This window comes from Lichenostomus cassidix, chromosome 5 (genome assembly GCF_008360975.1).
Source record: "Lichenostomus cassidix isolate B80296 chromosome 5, HeHo_3.0, whole genome shotgun sequence".
Lineage (NCBI taxonomy): Eukaryota > Metazoa > Chordata > Aves > Passeriformes > Meliphagidae > Lichenostomus > Lichenostomus cassidix.
In genome coordinates, this window is record NC_139486.1 from 10,289,965 (window position 1) to 10,312,081 (window position 22,117).

Below are 22,117 nucleotides of genomic sequence, written 5' to 3' on the forward strand. Positions count from 1 at the left end.
AAGCAACCTTTCCTTGCACAACAGAAACATAATAAAATAGTTGCAAAGGCAGTGGAGGTGCCTAAGACAATGACAAACTTCCTAGGCTGATTTTGCTGCATTGCCTAATAGAACATCCTGCGGGTTACCAATGCCTGGTACGAACCTCGAAAATCAGCCACAGGAAAAAAAACCAACTTGCAAAACCACATCCCAAAAAGAGAACATGATTCAGGAGAGCCACACGGAGTAAACAGGGACAGAGAAGGGAACTGCCTCAGATACATACCATCCCTTCCCTCCATATGCCAAACAGGGTAGGGAACATCAGTAAAATGTGGGGAGAAGAGCAACTTCAGGTGCTTCCAGAGTTAACAGATGGTTATAAAACCACATCAAAAACAAAGGCTGCCAGGAAACCCTACATGCAGCATTTCCCTGTGGTTCAGCTAAATACTCTCTGCTTCCTTAAAAATCAAGTCTTGCACATGCAGTGTTATATATTTTGTCTAAGGAGAATGTGAAGGAAGGAGGAGGGAAAGGAGCTGAATTCTCTCAAGTCCAAGGCTGAATTAAGCTCCTGAATGCTAAGTACCACTGCATTAACTACCTTGCTTTCACTGTGGTAAGATCTACAGTTCCTCATTCGACTTCAGCATCTTATCCTTTAAAATATACAGAGAAGAGATAAGGTCGTTCTCCTTTCCAGTGTATTATCTTTCTTACGCCTGTTAAGTAATGAAAACATACTTGCTCCCCAAAAAATCACTACAGCATTTTCTCTCCTAACTAAGCAAGAATATCAGCAAGGTCCCACATACCAGTAAGATTTCTCTTCAAACAAGTCAATAAACAACTGAGCCAAACAGTAGATTATGAGTGACTAGACACCATGAAAGTAAGCAAGGTGCTTTTCCTGTCACGGTAGGTTCTGTAACACCTCAGTGTTATACCCCATTGTTACACTGGAGGAAGAGAAAAGAAAAGTAAGAAAAAGGCAATAAGGCAGTAAATTGACCATAAGCACACAGCAATACTACTCCTACACACTAAAAGAGCATTTGTGGGTGAAGGACGGACAAGGAGTACACCACTGTACTCTCCTCTTGGCTTGTTTCCTGCCTGCTTACTGCCAATCTAGCCCCTTCTGCTTGTCATTTCTTGGCTAATTGTGAGTTCACTAGCTTTGATGCTTGCACCATCCGAGAGGTATGACAGTCCCTTGAGCAATCCTTCCGATTGCTCTTTCTTTACCATCCCACTCCATATGAAGTAAGCAAGGAAGAGCATGGCACCAGCTGAGTCACAGGATCCCTTTAGTCTCCCATACCAGTAGAGCCTGGAATTGCCACAAGCTTAATGCTTTACATGCCACACCAGATAAAGAAGTGTCCTCTTCCATCTCTGCCTTCCCCCCGCACCTCTAGCGAGCACGTGAAATTCTGCTCACTGCATTTCAGTGGCATTCAGTCACGCTCAGTGTGTAATTCAGCAATCTGTTTAGACACCACAGTTCAGAGCCAGAGGAGCCTGGGGCAGAGCCCTGCTTACACCAGAAGAGACAGCTTGCCAGCACATCTCTGTGCTGCTTTCCAGAAGACAGCAAGCAAGAGCAGCAGAGCAATCCCGGTCCACTTCCCCCAGCATAAAACACACCACCAAGCACTCTTTCTACCAGCATAACTTTTCCCCAGACAAGGTAGATAAGAGTATCCTGCCCTCCCATCCAACTCATTTCCCTACACCACAAAGATATTTCAACACAGACCTGGCCAAAAATACAATGACACTTGAATAGAGACAGTTGTGTGACAAAGGAGATGCATTGCTCCTGTGAAGGTTCTTGTTGCTACTAGAAACCAGATGGGGGGAGGGACGCAGAAGAGAACCATAAACTGATATTTCTTCACCTACTTGGCTACATTTCTTCTCTTGAATGCATTTTAGCTGTGTGGGGTGAGCAGAATCACCCTGTCTACCCACATCCAAAATGGAGTGAGCACTGGGCCAAAGAGCCCCTTCCTACAGCCAGTCATGCTCAGGAAGGCAGGAGATGCACAAAAGGCAGGGATGCAAAGGGAACAGAGCCTCACATATACACTGTCACCAGCAAAGAGGGGCACAGAGTGCTCAGATGCTAAAACACACATCTCCCAAATATGAGATGACTGAAGGACCCTGAGTGTAGCACTAACACAGCCAAAGAGATAAGGGAAATGGAAGGGAGTGGCAAAGGAAGCACAGAAAGACGCTTCCATCTCCCCTACCCTCTGGAGAGGGGGGTTTGACCAAAAAGGTGCCCTTAACCCCCTGAATTTTGTGTTCTTGTTCCCAGCCATCCTTATCATAAATACTTGCTTTTTGCTAACCACCTCCCTGCAAATATTCCTCACTAGAGGCAAAAGAAAGAGGACCCTCTTGGCTGACACAGGGAAGGAGGAACAAGAGCAAACAACTGCATTGCTGATTTTCAGTCCCGCATCCTCGAACAGTGAATTGAGACGTAAAACACGAGCATTAATTTCAGGAGGATGGGAGAACTCTGAAAAGAGACATGCTTGAAAATAACGACTCCCCTCTTCACCATTTCATCACACTATGATTTCTCTGAGTGGGTGTTTCTGGGGAATTTCTCCCCCCCCACCCAAATTGCTTCTTAATGACCCCACAAGGATCACATTATGTTCAGCAGACTCAGTGACCCCAAGGCAGGTTTGCAGCATAAGCGAGTGTGCTAAAGCCTACAGAAAGCAACAGGAATGCAGAGGTAGAGCTGTTGCTGCAACCTCACTTCACCCCTATTACTAGGGTACTGCAGGAGCTCTGAACACTTTGCATATTACGTGATGCAATACCCTGACAGAACAGGGTGAAATGAGGACAAAAGCAGCATCCTTCGCAGCCTCAGTAATGTGCTTCACGGGGTTTGATCAATGCTGGAACCTGCAAGGAATTCTGGATGTTGCTATACATCTTTCCCTCCCCTCCATCTCCCTTGAGAACAGGAAAAAAAAACAATGGAAAATAAAGAAAAAAGAAGAAAGTCAAGACCCAAAATAAATCAATACTATATAAAGAAAATAAGGACATGTAGGCACATACACGTGAAACTTTTCCAAATTTCAAAACACAATTATGACGGTACGCAAACAACTGAGCACAGTTTTCGCCTCAACGATAAAAATGAGCAGCTGCATTGCTGTCCCGCTGCCCTGGCAGCACTGGTGGAACACTCCTGCCACCTCGTGGTCCCAGCTCGGGAGAGAAAGCTGCCAAAAGCACACGAGTCTGCTCGATTGTCTCCCTAAAGTTAGCTGCAACTGTAAGCATGGGAAGCAGGTGAATATCCTGAACAAAATCACTTAAAAGAATATAAATCCCACCTGATCGTAGAGGTCTTTCGATCCGTAATTATTCTATGCTTCTGTTCAAAAGGTTCTTATGCATTGGAAAAGCTATTTCCTGTTCTTGGTAAGATGTGTGTAACAGGCAGGAGAAGAGCAGGAGACAGAGCATAGACGTGTTTTGTGGCCTGTGCTGACCCACCTGGGCAGGCACACAGCCTCCTTTAACACTTTTTCTAGGAACACAGAGTGCTGGTTACGCAGACACAAAGGCTACCTGAAAACCACTTCACGCACCAGAAGGCACAAGAGGATTTAGGCTTCAACTTCACTGCATCTGCAGCAGGTGAGGATAAAGTCTGGGTGCAATTGCAAGGCAAAAGGGAAAACTTACTTGGAGCTTACTTGGATAGGAGCAAGAGAAAATATGCCACAGCAGGGCACGGTAGCTCGAGTCATGGGACTCCACAGCATCTATCAACGTCCCACCCACTCACCTCCCTGTTGCTCAAATTTTACTTGTGTATCATCTCTTGTCCATGTACTAAGGACCATAGAGTACCACTGCATTAAGTGTCCTATGGCAGCAGGACCAGACTAAGCTCCCCTATCCATCCACCTCTTTCCTCTTGGGAGCACAAGCATTTGCCTGGAATCCCAGGGAACCAGACTGGCAAACTGACCCACCCGAAAACCTTCCCCCAGCACATCAGTTTCCTCACCCAAGCAGCAATTAAAGGCATACAAGCACTGAGTGGTGGCTGAAAGCATGGAGAGGGCATACCACCTCCTAGGAGGGGCAGTCCCGGACCCTCCTGTCACCAGCCCTACCCACACAGGCTGCCCCCTTGTCCTGGACCAGCTCCAGAGCCAGTCAAGGCACTGAACAGCTGACCACCACCAAAGAGGAAAGTTATTCATAAACAGTTTTATAATTTTTATATTGTTGTGTACCATATAAAAATCCCTTTTTTGGGAGGTTACACGAGCCTGAGAAGAGATGAGCCCTCAATTTCAGCAAGGAATGAGACTGGCTCAAGCCGAAAGGGCAACTCATTCCTTGCCACAGCACAGTGGCAGGGATGAGCAGCTGGACAGGCTTACGTAAACTTGCGTTGGTGAAGAAAAGTTTTTCACAGAGCCACACTTGGAACATGGAAATGGCAGCCTCAGGGAGAATACATCAAGGAATAAAATGGAGTGCCCCACTGCTGAGAGATTTACCCCTTTAAAAGCCCTAATACCTACCAAAAGCTCCCTTTGTCCCCCAAAGGCAATCAGTCCCCAAGCAGTGCACACTAATAAGCTAAAAAGAAACACCGTATTTCCTACCTCCTTTTCTATTATTTTGAATACTGCTCTTTTCATGGCCTGCATATAAAGACAAGTTCAAAGCTGAAACCTCAATGATGGTTAAAGACCTCACTCACATGCCTTTAGATTTTGCTATACCAGCTCAAGTCCTACTGGTGTACTGACAAATAAGCACAGTTTTTGTGGCCTTTTGGCAAAGGAAATGCCTTTTGCTAGTACCCATATAACTTTTAAAGTCTTTACCAACATATGTTCATTCCTGAAGTTGCACCCTCAGCTGACACCACACCAAGAAAAGTCTCAACACACTGTATATATGTGGGGCAGAGTGTTAATGAGGATTACCATCAGGAAAGCCAGACAGCTGATGCTTTCTGATGCTGCTGTTCTCCTTCAGAAAGGCCATGTGGATGCCCATGGTAATGACATCCACAGGGGATCCTCTGGGAAGAAGGAATGCTTCTTATACATCCATCACATCGAACCTTCAGTCAGAAATTTGCTCTGCAATAGCACTAAACACCACTGTACTGGAGGGATGGCACAGGTTTAAGTATCTACAGACCCCTGGGCACCGTGAGCCCAGATGCTGCCAGATATACTACAGAAAAGGATGAGAGAGATCTGACAGGGCAGTAAAAAAAACCAAATACTGTCTCTGGGACCTATCAAAGAACAGGGACACAAATGGGATCACCTGCAGACCTAAATTGTGACCATATGGGATCTGAGCATAGCTATCATTTAGCACTGCAAGCCTGATCCTAAATCAGACACAAACAGGGAGTGCATGAAATATAATTATCAGAGCAATTGATATTGCCCATGTGTGAACACAAACCCAGAACACATTAGCTTCCAGCAGGGAGAAAACACTCATTCCAACATATGACCTTCCAAGCACAGAGAGAAGTTACAGACAGGAAAAATGCACACAGCAAACACCTAAACAACAAAGTGAGTTTATGGCAGAACAGCTCTTTGCATTATTCAGTACAGTGCTCTCAACTCAGTCCGAGAAGCCCTAAAGCCAGATTTATTTTGCTGTCAAACCATGGCTTGAGTTCACTCTGCTGGGAGGTTACAACCTTGGATAATACACTTCAACTACAGGCAGCAACATACCCAAGCAACTCAAGTAGCAACATTATCAATACAGTTGTGATACGAGGTAGATTATTAAAAAGAAATAAAATTTATCATATTGTGCAGTGCAGATGATGCTAACTTGGGTTAGAAAAATCCTCCTTTGTACAGATTTTCATATGAAAATTATTATTATCACTCCTTGAGAATGCCTGATCCAGTGAATGCTTCCAAAAGCCATATTTGCTAATTTGAAAAAACAAAAAAACACCCAGATACAATTTGACGCACGCTAATGACAAAATCAGTAGGGGAGACCACAGAGTTGGATTACTAGCAGTCCAATACAAGGCTTCAGTAGCCTGCCTAGAAACACTCTGAACTCTTCATCCACATCATACTTCATACATTGAAATTCTTGGTCTGCAAAACAGTCAGTGAGAATAACATAAAGCTTCATCGAGTAACCTGCTGCCAACCAGCTTCAGAAGCCACCAAGGAATATCCAGACTGCAAAGACTCTGAAGAGAGTGAAACCTTCCACAAAGTCCATTTTCCAGCCTCAAAGAGATTTTGAAAGCTCCTAAAAACCAAGTATAATAGTTCCTAAGAACTATTATATTCTCCATTGCTGTAGGAATGCAGACTAATGAAAGCTCTGTATCAGAGCCAGGCTTCCTAAACAGCATGTGTAACTCCACTTCCCCACAACACAGGGTCTTTGTGCAGCATGAGGGCACACACACAAGGGGTATGGGGGAGCAGAATAGCCATCACATTAAATTACAGCTCATTATTATTGTTACTGATAATAAGACCTGTGACAAGAAAGGAGAAGCCATGCTGACTCCCTTTTATACTGGACACAAAAGCAAAATAAATGATCAATTTGTACTCTAGCTACCTCCTTGAGGGATGTCACTTGGGCAGAAAGGAAGCATCAGGCAAGCCAGCAGTCAGCAAAAGGAAGGAGACAAGTCTGAGTCACACAGCTGCTGCCCTCAGCAGATGTGGATCATCCCACTACCGACAGGTCAGCCTTTGGGAGACACTAACACTCAGTGCATCCATTCTTGCACTCATTTACTTCCTACAGGACTGGAAGCAAAAGAGGTGCAAAGATGTGTCTGACCTCTCCAAGAAGTCCATACAGAAAAACAGCAAGGCTCCACAGCCAGATCTTGGATAACATCAGCCTTGCAGTAGCCTCTAAATCAAAGTATTAGTGTTATGGTAGCAGATACTAAGGTATTCAAATACCCATAAAATTAAGCCAATTTAGAAAAAAATCAAGTTACAGATGCATAAAGCACATGCTGAAACATGGATTACATACAGGACCCTCAGCCTTCAAGGCTGACCCTAAGAGACTCTGTGGAAAAGCCTATGATAAACCAATGTTATTAAATACCCTGGAATATCAGTGGTGAGTTTTCATGGCTTTTAGCCAGGAGTTAGAAACCCATTCCTGACTGAGAAGTTACTACATATTACCACGAATCCTTGCAGTGCTAGAAAATTGCAGCGCTACCACCCTACAATAATATGAATCTGCACAAGAAGCACATGAACAGGGAAGTAACAACATGGAGTGCAGAATTAAGAGTACAGGAAAATTAAGTAGTAGGAGTGGTTCCTAATTAGAGCAAGCAATGCCACAACAAACACAGAATGATGAGGGAAGCTCTGGCACATGTCCTTGAGAAAGCCTAGCTGCTTTGCCCCCTGCAGTAGCACATCTGTAAAGGTCACACTTGGCAGCATATGAACTCATCATAGCAAGCTGTTACAGCTATGACCTCCTCAAGCATTCCTCAGTGGAGACACCTCCCACAAGAGCTCCTCCCTGCCTGTGTACGGCTTCCATCACATACCTATAAACATATACTTGTTGACTAACTTCACTCTAAGGAAAAAAATTTTTAAAAAAGAATGTAGAAAATTACCCTCTGTTCCCTAACCATTCTTATTTTTTGCTCACAGCTACCATAAGAGACAAGAGACCAAAAAAACAACCTCGTCCTCTGAAATGCCCCAAGCCTACATTTCCAGCAAGACTGGCACACAGTCAGCCCGTCCCAAGGCTGGGCTAAGCAGCATGAAGCAGCTGCAGCCTCCTAGTTCTCGTCATACTGGTCCTACAACTCACGCAGCGCCGATCAGGCTGGCTAAGGCTGCTCCAAAACGTATTTCAGATCAAGGCTCGCTGCCAGGGCAACTCTTAACACAGCTATCATCACTCCATTACATCCACGTCATCCTGTCTCTAAACTTCTCTTAGGAAAAAAGCTTCTTCCGAGCGCCAGCACCGGTTCAATCCCGCAGTAGTGGCAGCCGGCATTTTCAAAGTGGGTCATCTTGACACGTTCAGAGAAGGCCTGGATCACACTGCAGTGAAAAGGAGGAACAAACAGGTGGCAGGAGAGAACAAGGCACATGAAGAAACTGGTGACTACCTCCCCCCTCCCAGCACAGCAGCAAAAATTCCTCCAGGATAACACAGCTACCTTAGATAAGACATCCTTTTCCTGGATACTCTCCAACACATTCTCTTCTTCAGGTTGTTTTTTTTTTCCCTGTCTGTGGGCTTTGGAAAAAAAAACCCAAACCAAACAACAAAACACAACAACACAATCCAGTGTACCTTTGTTAAAATCCATCCAAATACACACTCTAGTCTCTCAAACTAAATTGCTTTCCTGATTCCACTACTGTCAAAGGGTTAAAATTTCATCTTAATTTAAATATGCATTCAGGATCCAGAAATATCAACCTGCAGCAATAATGATGAAAGAGCTGCTCTGAGATTTCCAAACAGCGTTGCAACAGCAGCTAGCACAGCAGATGACAAACAAAGGGGAAACTGCAGCTAAGTTTGAGGCAACTCAGCCATTTCAGGATAACCAGCATTCAAAGGCTATGGGTGTATCTACTTTTTGCTGTTCACAATATTGCTACTATAAGCATTGAAAATTGTCTTAGTCAAAATGAAAAATTGCATTCCTTCACCTTTGTCTTTTGAGCATTTTTTGAAGTGCAACAACTGCAGCTGCTAGGAAAAGTGGCCATGACTATTATTTGTACAGCTAAATTCAAACAATCTTAAATTAAACACTAATTCTTTCATTTCTGAATTCATGGAGTTGCACTCTTCAGCTACTGTATTTACATCCAAGCTTCACAGCTGCCAGGTTCACTGCATAATATGAAATTTGGATTAGGGATAAACATAAACCCAATTCTGCTTTCCCATTAATCCTTTTTGCTGTCACTGGAACAGGCAACAAACTGATATTTCTAGGTAAGGAGCATACACAAACAGCATAAACCTAAGTTTGGATTTTTTTGCTATCTTCCCTTGAGCAACAAAAGGTCAGCACCTACCTTCTTAAGGAGACAATCACAACTCCTGAAGTCCACCCCCTAGAGACCTGGCAGCTCTTTTTTCAGAACTCATACTTTCACCACTACCAAAAAAAAAAAGGAAACTAACACCTCAACAAGTAAAACCCTGGACACAAACAAGCAGAAAAATCCCAAACAGGAAAAGCACAATACATATGCTCCTTCCTTCACAATCTCCCACAGCACTTAGCTGGCCACAAAAAACCCCAAGTATAAGCTCAGCTAAGAGTTCAACAGTGTTTTTTTTTCTCTCTGGTGGCAAAGCCTAAGCAGCTCCCACTCTCCCATCCCTGGCCAAGGTGGCTGCACTCTTACTGAGCATCAACATAACCTTTCGTGGAGTCACAAACCAAGTCACAATAGAGAATGGAGGGCAGAGGGGGCTCAAAACTACAATCTCAACTGTCTCAAGGATGCTGTTTATGGCATGATGGAGAGGAGGGACTTAAAAACCAGCTTTTCTGATACTGAATACATACCAGACTACATCCTCTGCCTCACTGCTGCTACCTGAGGAAGGGTGCCTCTGTGCTGGGGAGAACGTGGCTCTCAAATATCTCTGAAGTAATATTCTCTTCCATTTTAAAGGCATCCTGTTACATAGGGGCTTCATTTTATAAAATGGAGATTTTAAGATCAACACTTTGCCCAGTCTACACTCTCCCATTTGCAGTTTTCTGCTCATATTTGCTTATTCCTAGGGCACTCTACACCCCATGGAAAATGAGAGCTAATGATGATAGTGATGGAGTCGCATGTCCACAGAATTCACAGGACAAAATAAGTGAGCCAAGGGGGAAAGGTTCTGTCCAAGCAGAAGCTCTTCTTAAAACAGCTATGGCTCAGGTACACACTGAAAACAGAGACCAGCCACACAAATCACGATCAGACACATACAGCAACTTTAGAAGGCATTTTCATATCCTTCATTCTGACAGTCATTTTAGCTTAGAAAATAGACAAAATAGATTTCCAAGCTTGCTCAACATCCCCTTTAGAAGAAAAACTAAAGAGTAATCCAGAGTTCATTTTATGCAAAGATTAACCCTTAAACTACAGCTGGAGACAGACTCTGGCCACTTAAACCTGCAATCTGCCCTCAGAAATTTTGGCATTCACCATCACAAGAGAGAAGAGCTACCAAAACTCACTCGCACTCGAAGAAGGCTGCTGACACACTAAGGACCAGAGCACACTTGAAAACGTGGCTGGGACGTGGGCTTTTGAAACCCTGAATGTCAACTCGTAACTTCTTAGGGTGGAACACCACACACTCCCAGTTACCCTGCCTGTGGCACAGTTAACTAAACCTTGCCCATCCAAACACCACAGGGTTAATATCTTTAGTAACCATAGCAACCAGCACTTCTTCCTCCATCAGAGCCTCAGCTGGCACATTACTGCCTTCCCAGCATCAGGTTTTGCAGCACATTTAGGGACTGCTCCCTTTGCCCCAGCCACAGGGTTTGGCCAAGCACATTAGGTGGATGCCGGAGCACCCAGCTGTTTCACCTACTTCTGACACTCCTTTGTCCCCATATCCCCTGGGTCTCTCTACTTCCCCTCCACAGAGGGAAGGAGAGTGTCTGAATTTTCTCCATGTGCACCAAGGCAGGCATAATGTAAAGCAGGGAGCCAGCTGCAGCCTCAAAAGAGGAGATGCCACAGGGTAACATAGGAAGGGACTGGTGAATGTCGAAGTTGGCAATGCCAACCGACCATCAGGTCAAACAGAAGCAGCACAGCAAGACCAGAAGATCCAGCTGCCATCCATGATCCAGTGTCCTACAGGTATTAGGAACAGTGTCTGCCTGCTCAGTGACACCCCATAAACTGCAAATCCACTGGAGATATCCACCAAGATATCAGTGCAAAAACAAAACTCCCATCTAGCAGCACACGTATCCTGTCACGAAGAGAGAAGAAAAATTATTTTCAAAGCACAGCTAGTCACTAGCAAAACAATACATCTTTCCTTCTTGTAGTTCACCTTTGAACTGCAGATGCATAAAAGCAATAATCACATCCTACCCTCTCACTGGTGTTCGTGCCTCGCTCCTGGGCAGCTGCTGCATGCCAACACTTGCTGATTTCTACACCAACCCAAAGTCATTTTTTTGGTTCCAGTCACTGGCGCACTTGGCACAGAGAGAGACACTGCTGTTTTATTAATAGCTTCATGCTGGCCCAGCTCGATCTTGTGCAGGGTTTCCACAGAGTCATTACAATGCATTTTTCACTATTTCCCTTCCTCCTTTACCACGTGCCACTCCAAGAGAGCAGATGCCTGTCTTCCACCTAGCTGTTCCTGTTCCTCAATGTCACCTTGCTCAAGGCATCATTCTTTCCCCTGTCTCCTTCCCCACCCTCTGTGACAGAGTCCCAGCACAGCTGCCCTCCATGGCAACAAGTCCACAGAGCCTCTCAGGAGTCTTACTTCGAGAGCAAGCTCTCTGTGAGAGGTGTGACCCCAGCCACAGCACAGGGTATTTGGAGCAGAGCTAGAAGGGGAGCACAGTTATTTTAAGTCCAAATGTTCAGTTACTGCACAGTGATGTTTCTTTCTTTCTTCTTTAAAAGAGACAGGACAAACTTCTAGCTTTGGGCTAACTTTGTGACTACTGTGGTGGCACTGCTATGCAAGTGACCCCTCAAAGGCAGAAGTCTGGCAGTAGATATGGACCATGCTGATAGCACTCAACTTTGATATTAATATGGGCAAAGTGGTACGTGGTTTGTATCCAGGATTAATGGTTAACAAGGCACAGGATTAAAAAAAAAAAAAAAAAAAAAATCAACAATGTGCCAACACATACTTTTGTTTTCATCTTCTCTATTACATCCATCATTTCATGGCATCCAGGCAAAAGGTTTCTACAGTGTGATTAAAACATTTCTTCAACACACAAGGTGCATGGGACCCAAACAAGCTTTTAACTAATTGTGTGAGCCTGGAGCATCAAGTACGCAGATATCCATCAGGTCTTGGCTGACACACTAGTCTTTCTGGGATTCACTTCAGTAGCTCACAGGAGACCCTCCCACAACCTCCACCAGTTTGGCCAGCCCTCTGCCAACTCATCAGGTGCACTGCTCTGAGCCCTGTCACAGATCTGCTCAGTGTTTTTTAGCACAGACTCCCCTTTAACAGGGGTGGGTTGCACAAGTTCCACTGATTGCACAGAACTCTCCTGCTCACAAGTGCAACCTGTTCACTCTGAGGAAGAACTAAGATGTGCTGTACTACTTCCATCTTCATGTTGAGCCCAACCCACAGGAAGAGAGAAGAGTCCTGTGACTTACAGGCACAGGATGGATTAAAGGCTTTGGAGGACAAATGGAAGTATCATAGGTACCAATGCACTGCTGATTAGAAAGATTTGTTCACCCTCACTTCAGCCTGAACAGCAGTATTAAAATGGATGGGATTCACAGACATACAGCCCAAGGGGCTACACCAACCTCCTGGAGACCACAGCTCCCTCCACTTGCAATTTCACATTGCCAATGAACGATCTCTCCCACAAAGAGTAACACATGTCACAAAAATCCATGGTTTAAAAAGGCATCAAGAAATACAAGAATCCACCACTTCCCTGGATAACTTCCAGTAGACAATCATATAAAAAAAAAATCTCCACAAACTCCACACACTTGGATATTTCATTTCAGTCTGTGTGGGCTTATTTTGCAGCCATCTATTTGTATTATGTGTGTCTCTTATTATGTCAAAATTTCTCTTTGAGAGAATAATTGACAATAGTCCCCCTTCAGTCTCTTTTCAGTAAGCTAAACAGATGGAGTTTGCTTCATCTTCTGTTTCCAAAATGCTTCAGTAGCTCCTGTCTCCATCCTTTTCTCAGTTTTTAAACACTGCAGCCAAGGTTCATTCCTCTGAACGCTGCTGGGTGCAGAGGCAGCAAACTGTTCCAGTGACTGCCTTACTCTTTACACCCACATCATCTACTGGGTCAAGCAGGACACTGGGAAGCTTTGTTGAATTACCTGCCCACTGTTTCCCCAAGATTGCTCTCTAAGCCATTTGTTTCCAAGCATCAGGCTTGATACAGAAGGCCAGAGATTTCAGTACTGAAATTCATAACCCTACAGTTGGGTCATTAAGAGCCCATTGCATTGGCAGCAGTCCAAGTTAGGAAAAGACCCAAAGCACTCTACAAGACTGTCAGTAGCATTAATTTTATTTACCATCCTGTCAGTCTATGCCTCATCCACAATTCCATATCAATTCCCACATCACTGATGGAAATGTTGATCATCATCAGTCCTCTCACACATCCCCATGGACCTCATTTAATTAGGATTCACCATCAATGATGCCAAGACTTGTCAGCGAACTTGAGAGTCGCTGGAGAGACCTCCTGTCCCCTGGTGTTTTTTCATCATAAACCATAAAGCAGATTAGGACACTCTGCTTGTGACACATTTAGTAAGTGCTCTATAGCCATTGCAGAGCACTGGTGTTTTGGAGGAAAATCCCATCTTTTGCAAGGAAGGGGAACTGAATCAGGCTCTCATGCAATCAGTGCCTAACAGCTCTCTTGAATACATTAGAACAATAAACTTATTTCTACCAATCAATCCATTTTTATAGTCTCAAAAAAACCAAAAGCACCTACCTTCAGCAGGATTTAGTTTTCACAGTTCATTTTTAAGAAATGCCAGATAGAGACAAGAAATTCAGATTCCTTTCAAAAGGATCAGCTCAGACTGACACAAAACAAAGCAATGACCAACCAGCCCCTGCCCTGTTCTCTGATTCCCTGCACTGTTGCCCCCTCCCCCTATGCCACCCCAAGATCCCCTCAGCCACCTCTCACAGTGCTCCTTTGGATTTTTACTACTACTAGATGCTGAATTTCCTAACTCCATCCCTCTGTATCAATCAGGCACCTGGGAGGTATTTCTTGTGTCTTGTATGATGCAACAGCCTTGTACTTCACTTCCCCAAACTCCGTATGAAATTTATTCATTTTATTGCTGTACCTTTTCTGGAAGGTAAACTCACTGATGAGTCTATACTCTTGCTAAATTTTTCAGTATTTTGAGAAACTCCTTCTTGCTCTCTTCTTCTATTCATGTTTTCCCTGACTTTTTTACTGCACTAACAAAAAACTGCCACCTAGTTTTTATTTATCAATGTCATACTACTTTTTTAATTGTAATGTTCATTACATCTTCTTAGCAGATATTATATCCTCTCTATGTTGTTTGAGTATATTTTTGTGCCAATTACCACAGAATACTCAGTCACAGATTATTTTACTCAATTCCACATATCTTCTCCCTGCTTTTCCTCCTCCCTTCTCTCTTCCCTCTTCAAGAAACCTGTTTCCTATCAGGCAGGAGTTGAAGGTTCCAAAGCTGAGCCGAGATTCAAAAGACACTCAGACTTGAGAGGCAGCTACAGGAATCCTGTGCCACAGACAACCCATGAACAGTCATTCCTTTTGGTGGCAGCAACAATTTTTTGCTGTTACACCTTTTAAGAGGTTTCTAGTTGTAGATAACTGTCAAATACATTCCTCTCCTCATCAGCCTCATTTGTTTCTGCATCCAATAGCCAGCAGGGAGCAGACAAGGAGAGAAGGCAAACATGATCCTTGCAAAGCTCTTTTTATCTGCTGATCACAGTACCATCATCCTTCTGTAATTTAAGGGGCAACTTGCTCAGTGGAACAAATGCCCCAGGGCAGAGCACAGGCCTTTCATGACAGAGCCAGTTTGTGCACAGTCTCTGCTGCCTTAATTTGCAAATGCCACTACATCTTCACATGTGCCTTATGATGCATCCTAGCCCTTGGGTCTAGGGGAAAACCAGGTATTCCTTAATAGTGCCACCACAAAAACTGCAGAGGAACAGGAATGCATGGTTCTCATTCTTGTTCCCAGAATCAGAAAGGATTGGGAAAAAAAAGGTATAAGCACAAAGTCAAAATTAGCTCTTTTCAGCTCCCTCCCCCAAAAGCACTTAGGTTTAGTTACTGCATTCAAACAGCAGCCCTTTAATCAAGGAGTCCTACTTATTCATGAGGAGAACTGTAGCTAGACAAGCCTTTCAAACACTAGTTCTGCCATCTGGCAGCAGCACTGAGACTTGTTCCCAGACACACACAGAGCGCTGTTAATTGCCCTCACGTGGAATTCCAAGGCACTGCAATTGTTCTGGCATTTTAAACCTCCATGGGCTCCAGATGTAGATTTGTCTTTGTGGAGGAAAAGGTACTACTAATTACCAAATATTTCACAGGTTCCCCGCCCCCCCCAATACTTTTCCTTTTGCTGTCCCCAGTTATTTCTGTCGTCTTCTACAGCACCAACACCAAAAAAAGCAGATTGTGTAGGCCTGCAGATGAGTATCTTAAAGAATTCATACCAAGGAATAATGTGTGTCACATTTCTCTTGCTTTCCCTGCCCCTGTGGATTTGACACTGAGCAGCTGCCCAGTGGAGAACAAAGATCATCTGGGGGATTGCTTTGTAGACTTTTCCTTTTTCAAATTAATTTCAATTCATAATGGCAAGGTCACAGACATAACCTCTCTACCAAAAGTGGCAACTTTGCATTCTTGCAGTGATACATGTAAGGAAAGAAGGGAATAAAAGTAGTTGAAGAGACTTACATTTTGCTTCAGACAGATTCTGGTTAGGTGACCAGACCAGCATGCCGAGATTCTCTCTCTCCTGACTTCGCCTGGCAAGTTTGGCTTAAGAGAAAACAGATACAAACCAAGTTACAGAGAAAGTAATTTCAGATGCAAAATGGATACAAAAGCGACTTATCACACATCTGCAGCTTTTAATCAAGATATAAAACCCATCCACAGAGTTAAAACCCCATCTTCCCATTCAGACCTGAGGCTTTTCCTTGTTTCTTCAATGCATCACCCTCTATATAACATGACAGATACCGCACACTCTCATGCAGTACACTAAGCAGCATACGTTAGATCTAAATTAAAAGTTAATTAATGTTTCTCTTCCAGCACACTTGATTATTTTTCTTCCAGCCATCATTAAATGAAAAAGGGAGGAGCTAGGCTCAGGCAGCAGGCTCCAAGCCCTGGACATCATGAGACTAGTGTGCAGACAGATTAACACTTCAGGGTAGGCACATGCATAAACCTCCCACATTACACTTCTGAGCACCTTCTGCACTGCACCAGCAGCCCTTCTATGCCTCCATCCCCCAAAATCAGGAATGCCCACCCAGGTGACACTTTGGGTCCCCCTGGTCACAATTAGGCCCTCGTCTCAGCTGCTCCAGAGAAATCCACATGCATTCACATCCACACTGAGAAACTAACCCACTCAGAAAAAAAGTCTGTTTTTAACCAGGCAGGAGAGCTCTGAAAGTTTCAAGCAAAGATCCACAGCTGCACATAGTTAAAAAAAGCAATGTCAAACTAAGGTATGTTTTAAGAGCAAGCTCTTGTCAATTCTGCTGATGTTCGGTCACAAGCAGTCAAAAGAGGAGCAGGAGGAGGAAGAGAAGAGGAAAAAAGAAACTCCCTCCTTTGAGTCAGCACACACACAGCCAGCCCAACCACCTGCCCTGGCAGAGAGAAACTTGCAGATCTTGTTATGAATGAGTACCTACAGTACTATTTCCACTACAAAATGTCACATAATGCTGAAGTTTTATGCAGTATTTCAACACAATGCTATTTTCTCTGTGCTGTGCAATTAGACATATAACCACCACTTCATGATGCATTAAAACAGGTCAGAAAAGATCCAGTAACACAAAATTACATTACAGTATGATGAACACTCATGGTTTGACCACTGTTTATAACCCGAAATCTGCTCAGCTAAGAACAGTCAGGGTTTAGACAACAAAAATATTTTAACATTAAAGCACAAGTGGTATGTATTAAAAATAACCACCTGTCAGCAACATATTTACATTTAACTAGGTTGTTTTCTTTTCATGATAGACACCATGTTTATCTTTCAGTTCGGTTTTTGGGAGGATTTTTGATTTTTTTTAGTAAGGTTAACTGCACATACAGGATATTTTGCACACTCTGCATGTTCATTACTTTCTACACCAGGCAAAAAAAGGGAGTGAGAAGAGACAACAGCCTCTGTTGGCAAGAGATGGGAGGTGAAGACCAAGTCTGTACACAGAACACAAGGAGTGTCTGAAATTAAAATTACAAGCCCTGAAACAGTTGGCATTAAATTTTACCTTCTTCCTCATTCCAAGTATAGGCTGGAATGCAAAGAAAGAGACAACCCTAAGCCTCCCCTTTATCAATTTTTTCTCTTCACTCTACTTATCCAGAATGGCCTGTCCTAATAAAATCTAGCATGGGGTTCAAAGCACAGAAAAGTAAAAAGTCTCCCTCCTCACCTTAACCTATACTGAAAAGCACATTCTCATCCCATGAAAATACTCAAATACAGAAATCATCAGTCAGGTCTTGAGGAATTTAGACACTTCCACCCAAATCCCAACACAGCCCCAGTACCCACTGCAGGTCAGGAGCCTGATGCCCAAACTCTGCCAATGAGGCGTAACACCAGGCAATGTAAGCCTGCCTTTAGCACAGTCTCACTTGTTGAATTGGCAAAAACCACTTAAATCAGGAAAAGGAGAAAGTTTTCTCCTAGTTCAGCAGTCTGAACCTCCCCTGCTCTGGGACACATTAGGCACATGTCCCAGCCCAGCTGCCCCCATCAGGAGTAGAGCACCGCTAGCTCAGCTCACCCACAGTAAGATGGGTGAAGCTTCACCTCTCACGGTTAAAATCCCAAGTTAGGCTTTGGGGCATTGCAGAGGGACCCCCACAGCCTTCCAGGCTGTGATCTGAGCCAGCCCTAGGAGGTGACAAGCAGTGCAGGGAGGTACAGCAGGACCTCATGGCACCCAAGCAGGATTGGTGAGACTGTCCCTCACGCTCCAGTGCAGCTCCACAACAGGTATCCAGGATCTCCCTTTGCAAAGGAAATGCCTTGGCTTAGGAGCTACCTCCTTCCAGCCACACATCCCCTCCCCAGGCCTCACACCCAGAGGAGCCTGCAGGTGCTGGGCTTCATGCAACCCTCAGGACCCCTTTCTGCCCAGTTCCTCTCTCCAGCCCCTCTGTAGCAACAACCAGCCAAGTTCCACTGGCTCATGAACGGGTGTGAAGCAGCACCTCCAGTATTCCCACAACTTATCCCCCCATTCCACCTCTCCACCCAAGCCCACATCTATCCACCCTCAGGCCTCATTCCTTGACAGCTGTAGAAGCCAGTCGAAGGCACACAGAAGGGTTATGCTGAAACTCATGCTTTCCTATAAAGGGCAGAACCACCTAAAGGCCAACACACATAGAAGGTTGCGAGTGGGATGTTCTTCAAGCACCCATTAAGGCTGAGACTCCTTCCCTACATTCTGAGATACTTGCCAGGCCCTTTACCTTCCAGAATTACATCCTCCCCAACACCCATTTTCAAGCCCACAGCCCCCACATTTACTGTCCCTCATACGTATGGTAGACATGACAGGTATTCTTCCAAGTACAGTGTTGACCCCACCATAAACATATGCAGTGTAAGTACTCTTAACTACATGATGTACCAAGAATAAGCTTAAGAGCTTGCTCAGAATTTGAAAGCACATTGAAATGAAATTATTGCTTCAGAGCAACAGCCATGAGAGCACAAGAGGGGCCTCAGAGCAGAGCTGCTGTTACATCCCTTTACAGCACCATTCCAAGCACAGCTGCAATGCTCACCGGCACTGTCCACTGCTTCTAGACAAGGAATACCAGGATGAATTCTAACACTCTGCACTTCAGTTACAAAGCTATAAAGAGAATTCAGTTTAATCTGCTGTATATTTCATGTAAAAATAGCCACATAAGAAGGTCAAGGGTTACTCTTTTTTTAGGAGAACAGATCAATTTAGGATCAATGGGGTTTGCTTGTTTAAGCAACTACAGTTAAACCAGTGCAACCTGTGTTTAGAGAAGCTGTACATTGGCAGACAAGAAGATCTGACATTTCAGGTAATCCTGCATTTTCATTTAGCTACCCACCAGATATTTGTAAAGTCTCTGCGCCACAGTCATTAGTTCCGTATCACAGTTGTGGGAGCAAACACTCAGTAATCACTTTCCCACTGTTAGCTTTCCCATTTGTCCCAAGTCTGTCAGGAATCATGGTTGTTTCCTCCAAGAGGAAGACCTTCTACTAAAAGCAGCACCCCCTAAATTTTGTTCTACTATCAGAATTCACAGAATTCCATTGCCAAGCAGAGAAGTACAGCCCCAACGATGCACAGTATCATGTTGCTTTTCCCGCAGCAGTTTCCATCCCTCTCTCTTTTCTCACCCCTAGAACACACCCCTGCTCCACAGACTATACACTAAAACACAGGAGAGAACCAATCCAGCTTAAAATTAACTTCATGAGGAAAATGTTATTTTTAAAGTTTGTCCCATTTTACAGATGTGGTTTACTGCACAAGCCCAAAAAGTTCTACTGTGCAAGGGAGGAGATGAAGCAAGGCAGAACATATATATTCCAATATTATTCTAAAAGTTATAGGGGCTTTTGGGTTTTTCTCCCCTGGAGCTGTGAGAACATATCTCAACACCAGTGTGTAGAAATACACTGATTTGCACAGGAGAGAAACAACATGGCCACTTAACCATTCACTTCTACCCATGGACGGAGGCTCTCCATCCCTGGGGGCTCCCTGAGCTACTGCACAGGCCTGGCACATGCAAGAGCAGCACACTGCAAGATGAGAAATCCTGATCCACAGCAGCTAAGGCTCTCCCTACCTCTACCCAGGAGCTGTCAAGTCAGGACACCTGACAGGGAAAGGGAAACGGGGACGTCTCCAAACAGGAATTACCAAAGCTCACTGTACCAGTGTACACACATCAAGTCCCCCATATCTTCCCTGTCCTCCTGACCCTTCCCCAATTTCAAGCTTGCAATGGAGTAACTGGCATCAGAACCAAAGGAAATATGATGGTTCAACAGCACCACTGCAAAAGAGCATGCGAAATTGTTTCCCCTTCCACCATCTACTTGACAAACCAAAGCAGGGGATCTACCTGAGCTTTAAAAAAAAAAAAAGTAATCCAACAAAAAAGCTGTTAGCTTAAACTCAATACCAGTTCCTAGTTTTCTACAACATATCCTTAGAGACAAAGAAGAAGAGTACGGAAGCAGGGACAGCCAGGACACCTCCCTCAACCACAGCACCAGTTTACACTGTCTTAAGGACCACAGGTGGAATGGACACCATACACAAGAAGCTTGCAGGAAGGCAAAACCCTGCATGCAAGGACGAGTCCTGCAATGTGCAACTGCAGCCTGACACATCACATTTTATTTTTCTTCTCCAAGTTAGAGAAGAAACATGCCAGAATAAAGTCAGTGGGAGCAGAGGCCTCTCAAAGAGCCACCAATCACTCTGTCATCTGTTATTTTGCTTCTGTGAAAGGCAGTAGTGCCAGCTCCCACTTGAGTTCCTGCACTTGAGGGACCTGCTCCATCTCACAGCTCTTCCCAAGGATGCTGCATGATCCAGCCACAGCTGTGAGCCATTCAAGCACTTTACATTTCCATTTTGACACCTGTACTGACCCCTCGGAGAAACGATCCTAACCTCCTGCAGATGTCAAGACACATTTTGCTTCCAGTTCCATCCTGCCCAAGTCAGAGTGAGGCTTGAGCAGCATTTTTCCTCCAGCATTTTTCCTTCTCCATAACCCTTTCAATAGTCTGTGATGTTTTTGCTGTTGCTGTTTGCACAAGGCATTTCAGAGATATTGAAACATTCTGTATCTCAAAGCAAAGCACACTAAGACATGGCTATGTGAAAGCACTGCAACACACACCATGTGTGAGAAGAGTGGGACCCTGTTCTAGTCAGCTCCTCCTGTTATTTAGAATTGGCAAAAGGTCCACAAAAAGAAAAGCAGGTCCACAATCAGGTGCTTGATACAAATACATACTTCTGTATCTTCTCTGGAAAGCAAAGACGAGCCTTAAATCAAAGTTTCAAAGCACTTGCCATAGAACTACAGGGAATTCTTCAGATACTGATCTTTTGTAAAACAGGTGAGAAAATACTTCCAAATCTGAACAATGTCTTTCAAGAAGCTAATAAAGTTTATGCAACAACTGAAATACCCAAGGCACAGGATGGCAAGATTCACATCTACAAAAGCTACTGCTTTACTAACTGCACTTACTGATCCCCCCGCCCAACTGGTACTAATTCATTTTTAAATCACACATTGCAGATTTTAAAAGAAAGCATAAGAAACCTCTCTTCCTTTTAATATGCAACTCTGAGCACTATATAGAAAACATGCATTGTGTAATATCCAAAGGTGAATAGATGCTTTTATTGTTTGGAAGAGCTGGAGCTGCCATATGAAAACTTAGCTGCTGAATGCTTCTTAAAGCAGTTTTGGATCAAGTCTAATGTATTTACTTCTAGTGAAGTGAGATTAAACAAGTACTTCCATTCCCAACCCTGCATTTTCTTTATCAATGCAGAACTTAAATTTATTGCTTAGCGTCAAATCCCCTGTTTACAGTACCCACGATGGCTGTTAAACAAAATAAGACAAGGGAGGCACAGGCTCCCATAGTACAAAAAAAACTCTCTCTTATGAGTTCACCGGTGTTACTCAGGCTCACAGTGTAATTGTAAATGCACAGCTGTGGATACAATAGCACAACACCTATGTGACACAAAAAAATTCAAACAAAATTCAGAGTCAGAAGAAAAGCTTTGTCCACCTTCCTTCCCCACTACTGGCACTAGCGTCCCAGGCAGCAACTCAAAGACATTTTAAGAACTTTGCTGCTCATCTCCACTTCCTTTTGCATGTGACTTCTCCCTGAGTCAGCAGATAATACTTGTGATCCCCTTTCATTCGTATTTTCCAAGGACTGCCTAGTCATAGCAGCTGGTACCTCATAGAAATACCATCATTATATACACGATA

General features: G+C 44.0%; 1 protein-coding gene across 1 annotated transcript in view; it reads right to left on the bottom strand.

The window, feature by feature from the left end:
* The window catches only part of RCOR1 (REST corepressor 1), an 82,228-nt gene that overhangs the window by 25,037 nt on the left and 35,074 nt on the right, over positions 1–22,117 (bottom strand). The window contains exon 3 of the mRNA XM_085061325.1: positions 15,770–15,853. Coding sequence (XP_084917451.1) covers positions 15,770–15,853 — 84 coding nt within the window. The remainder of the gene's footprint in view (positions 1–15,769; positions 15,854–22,117) is intronic.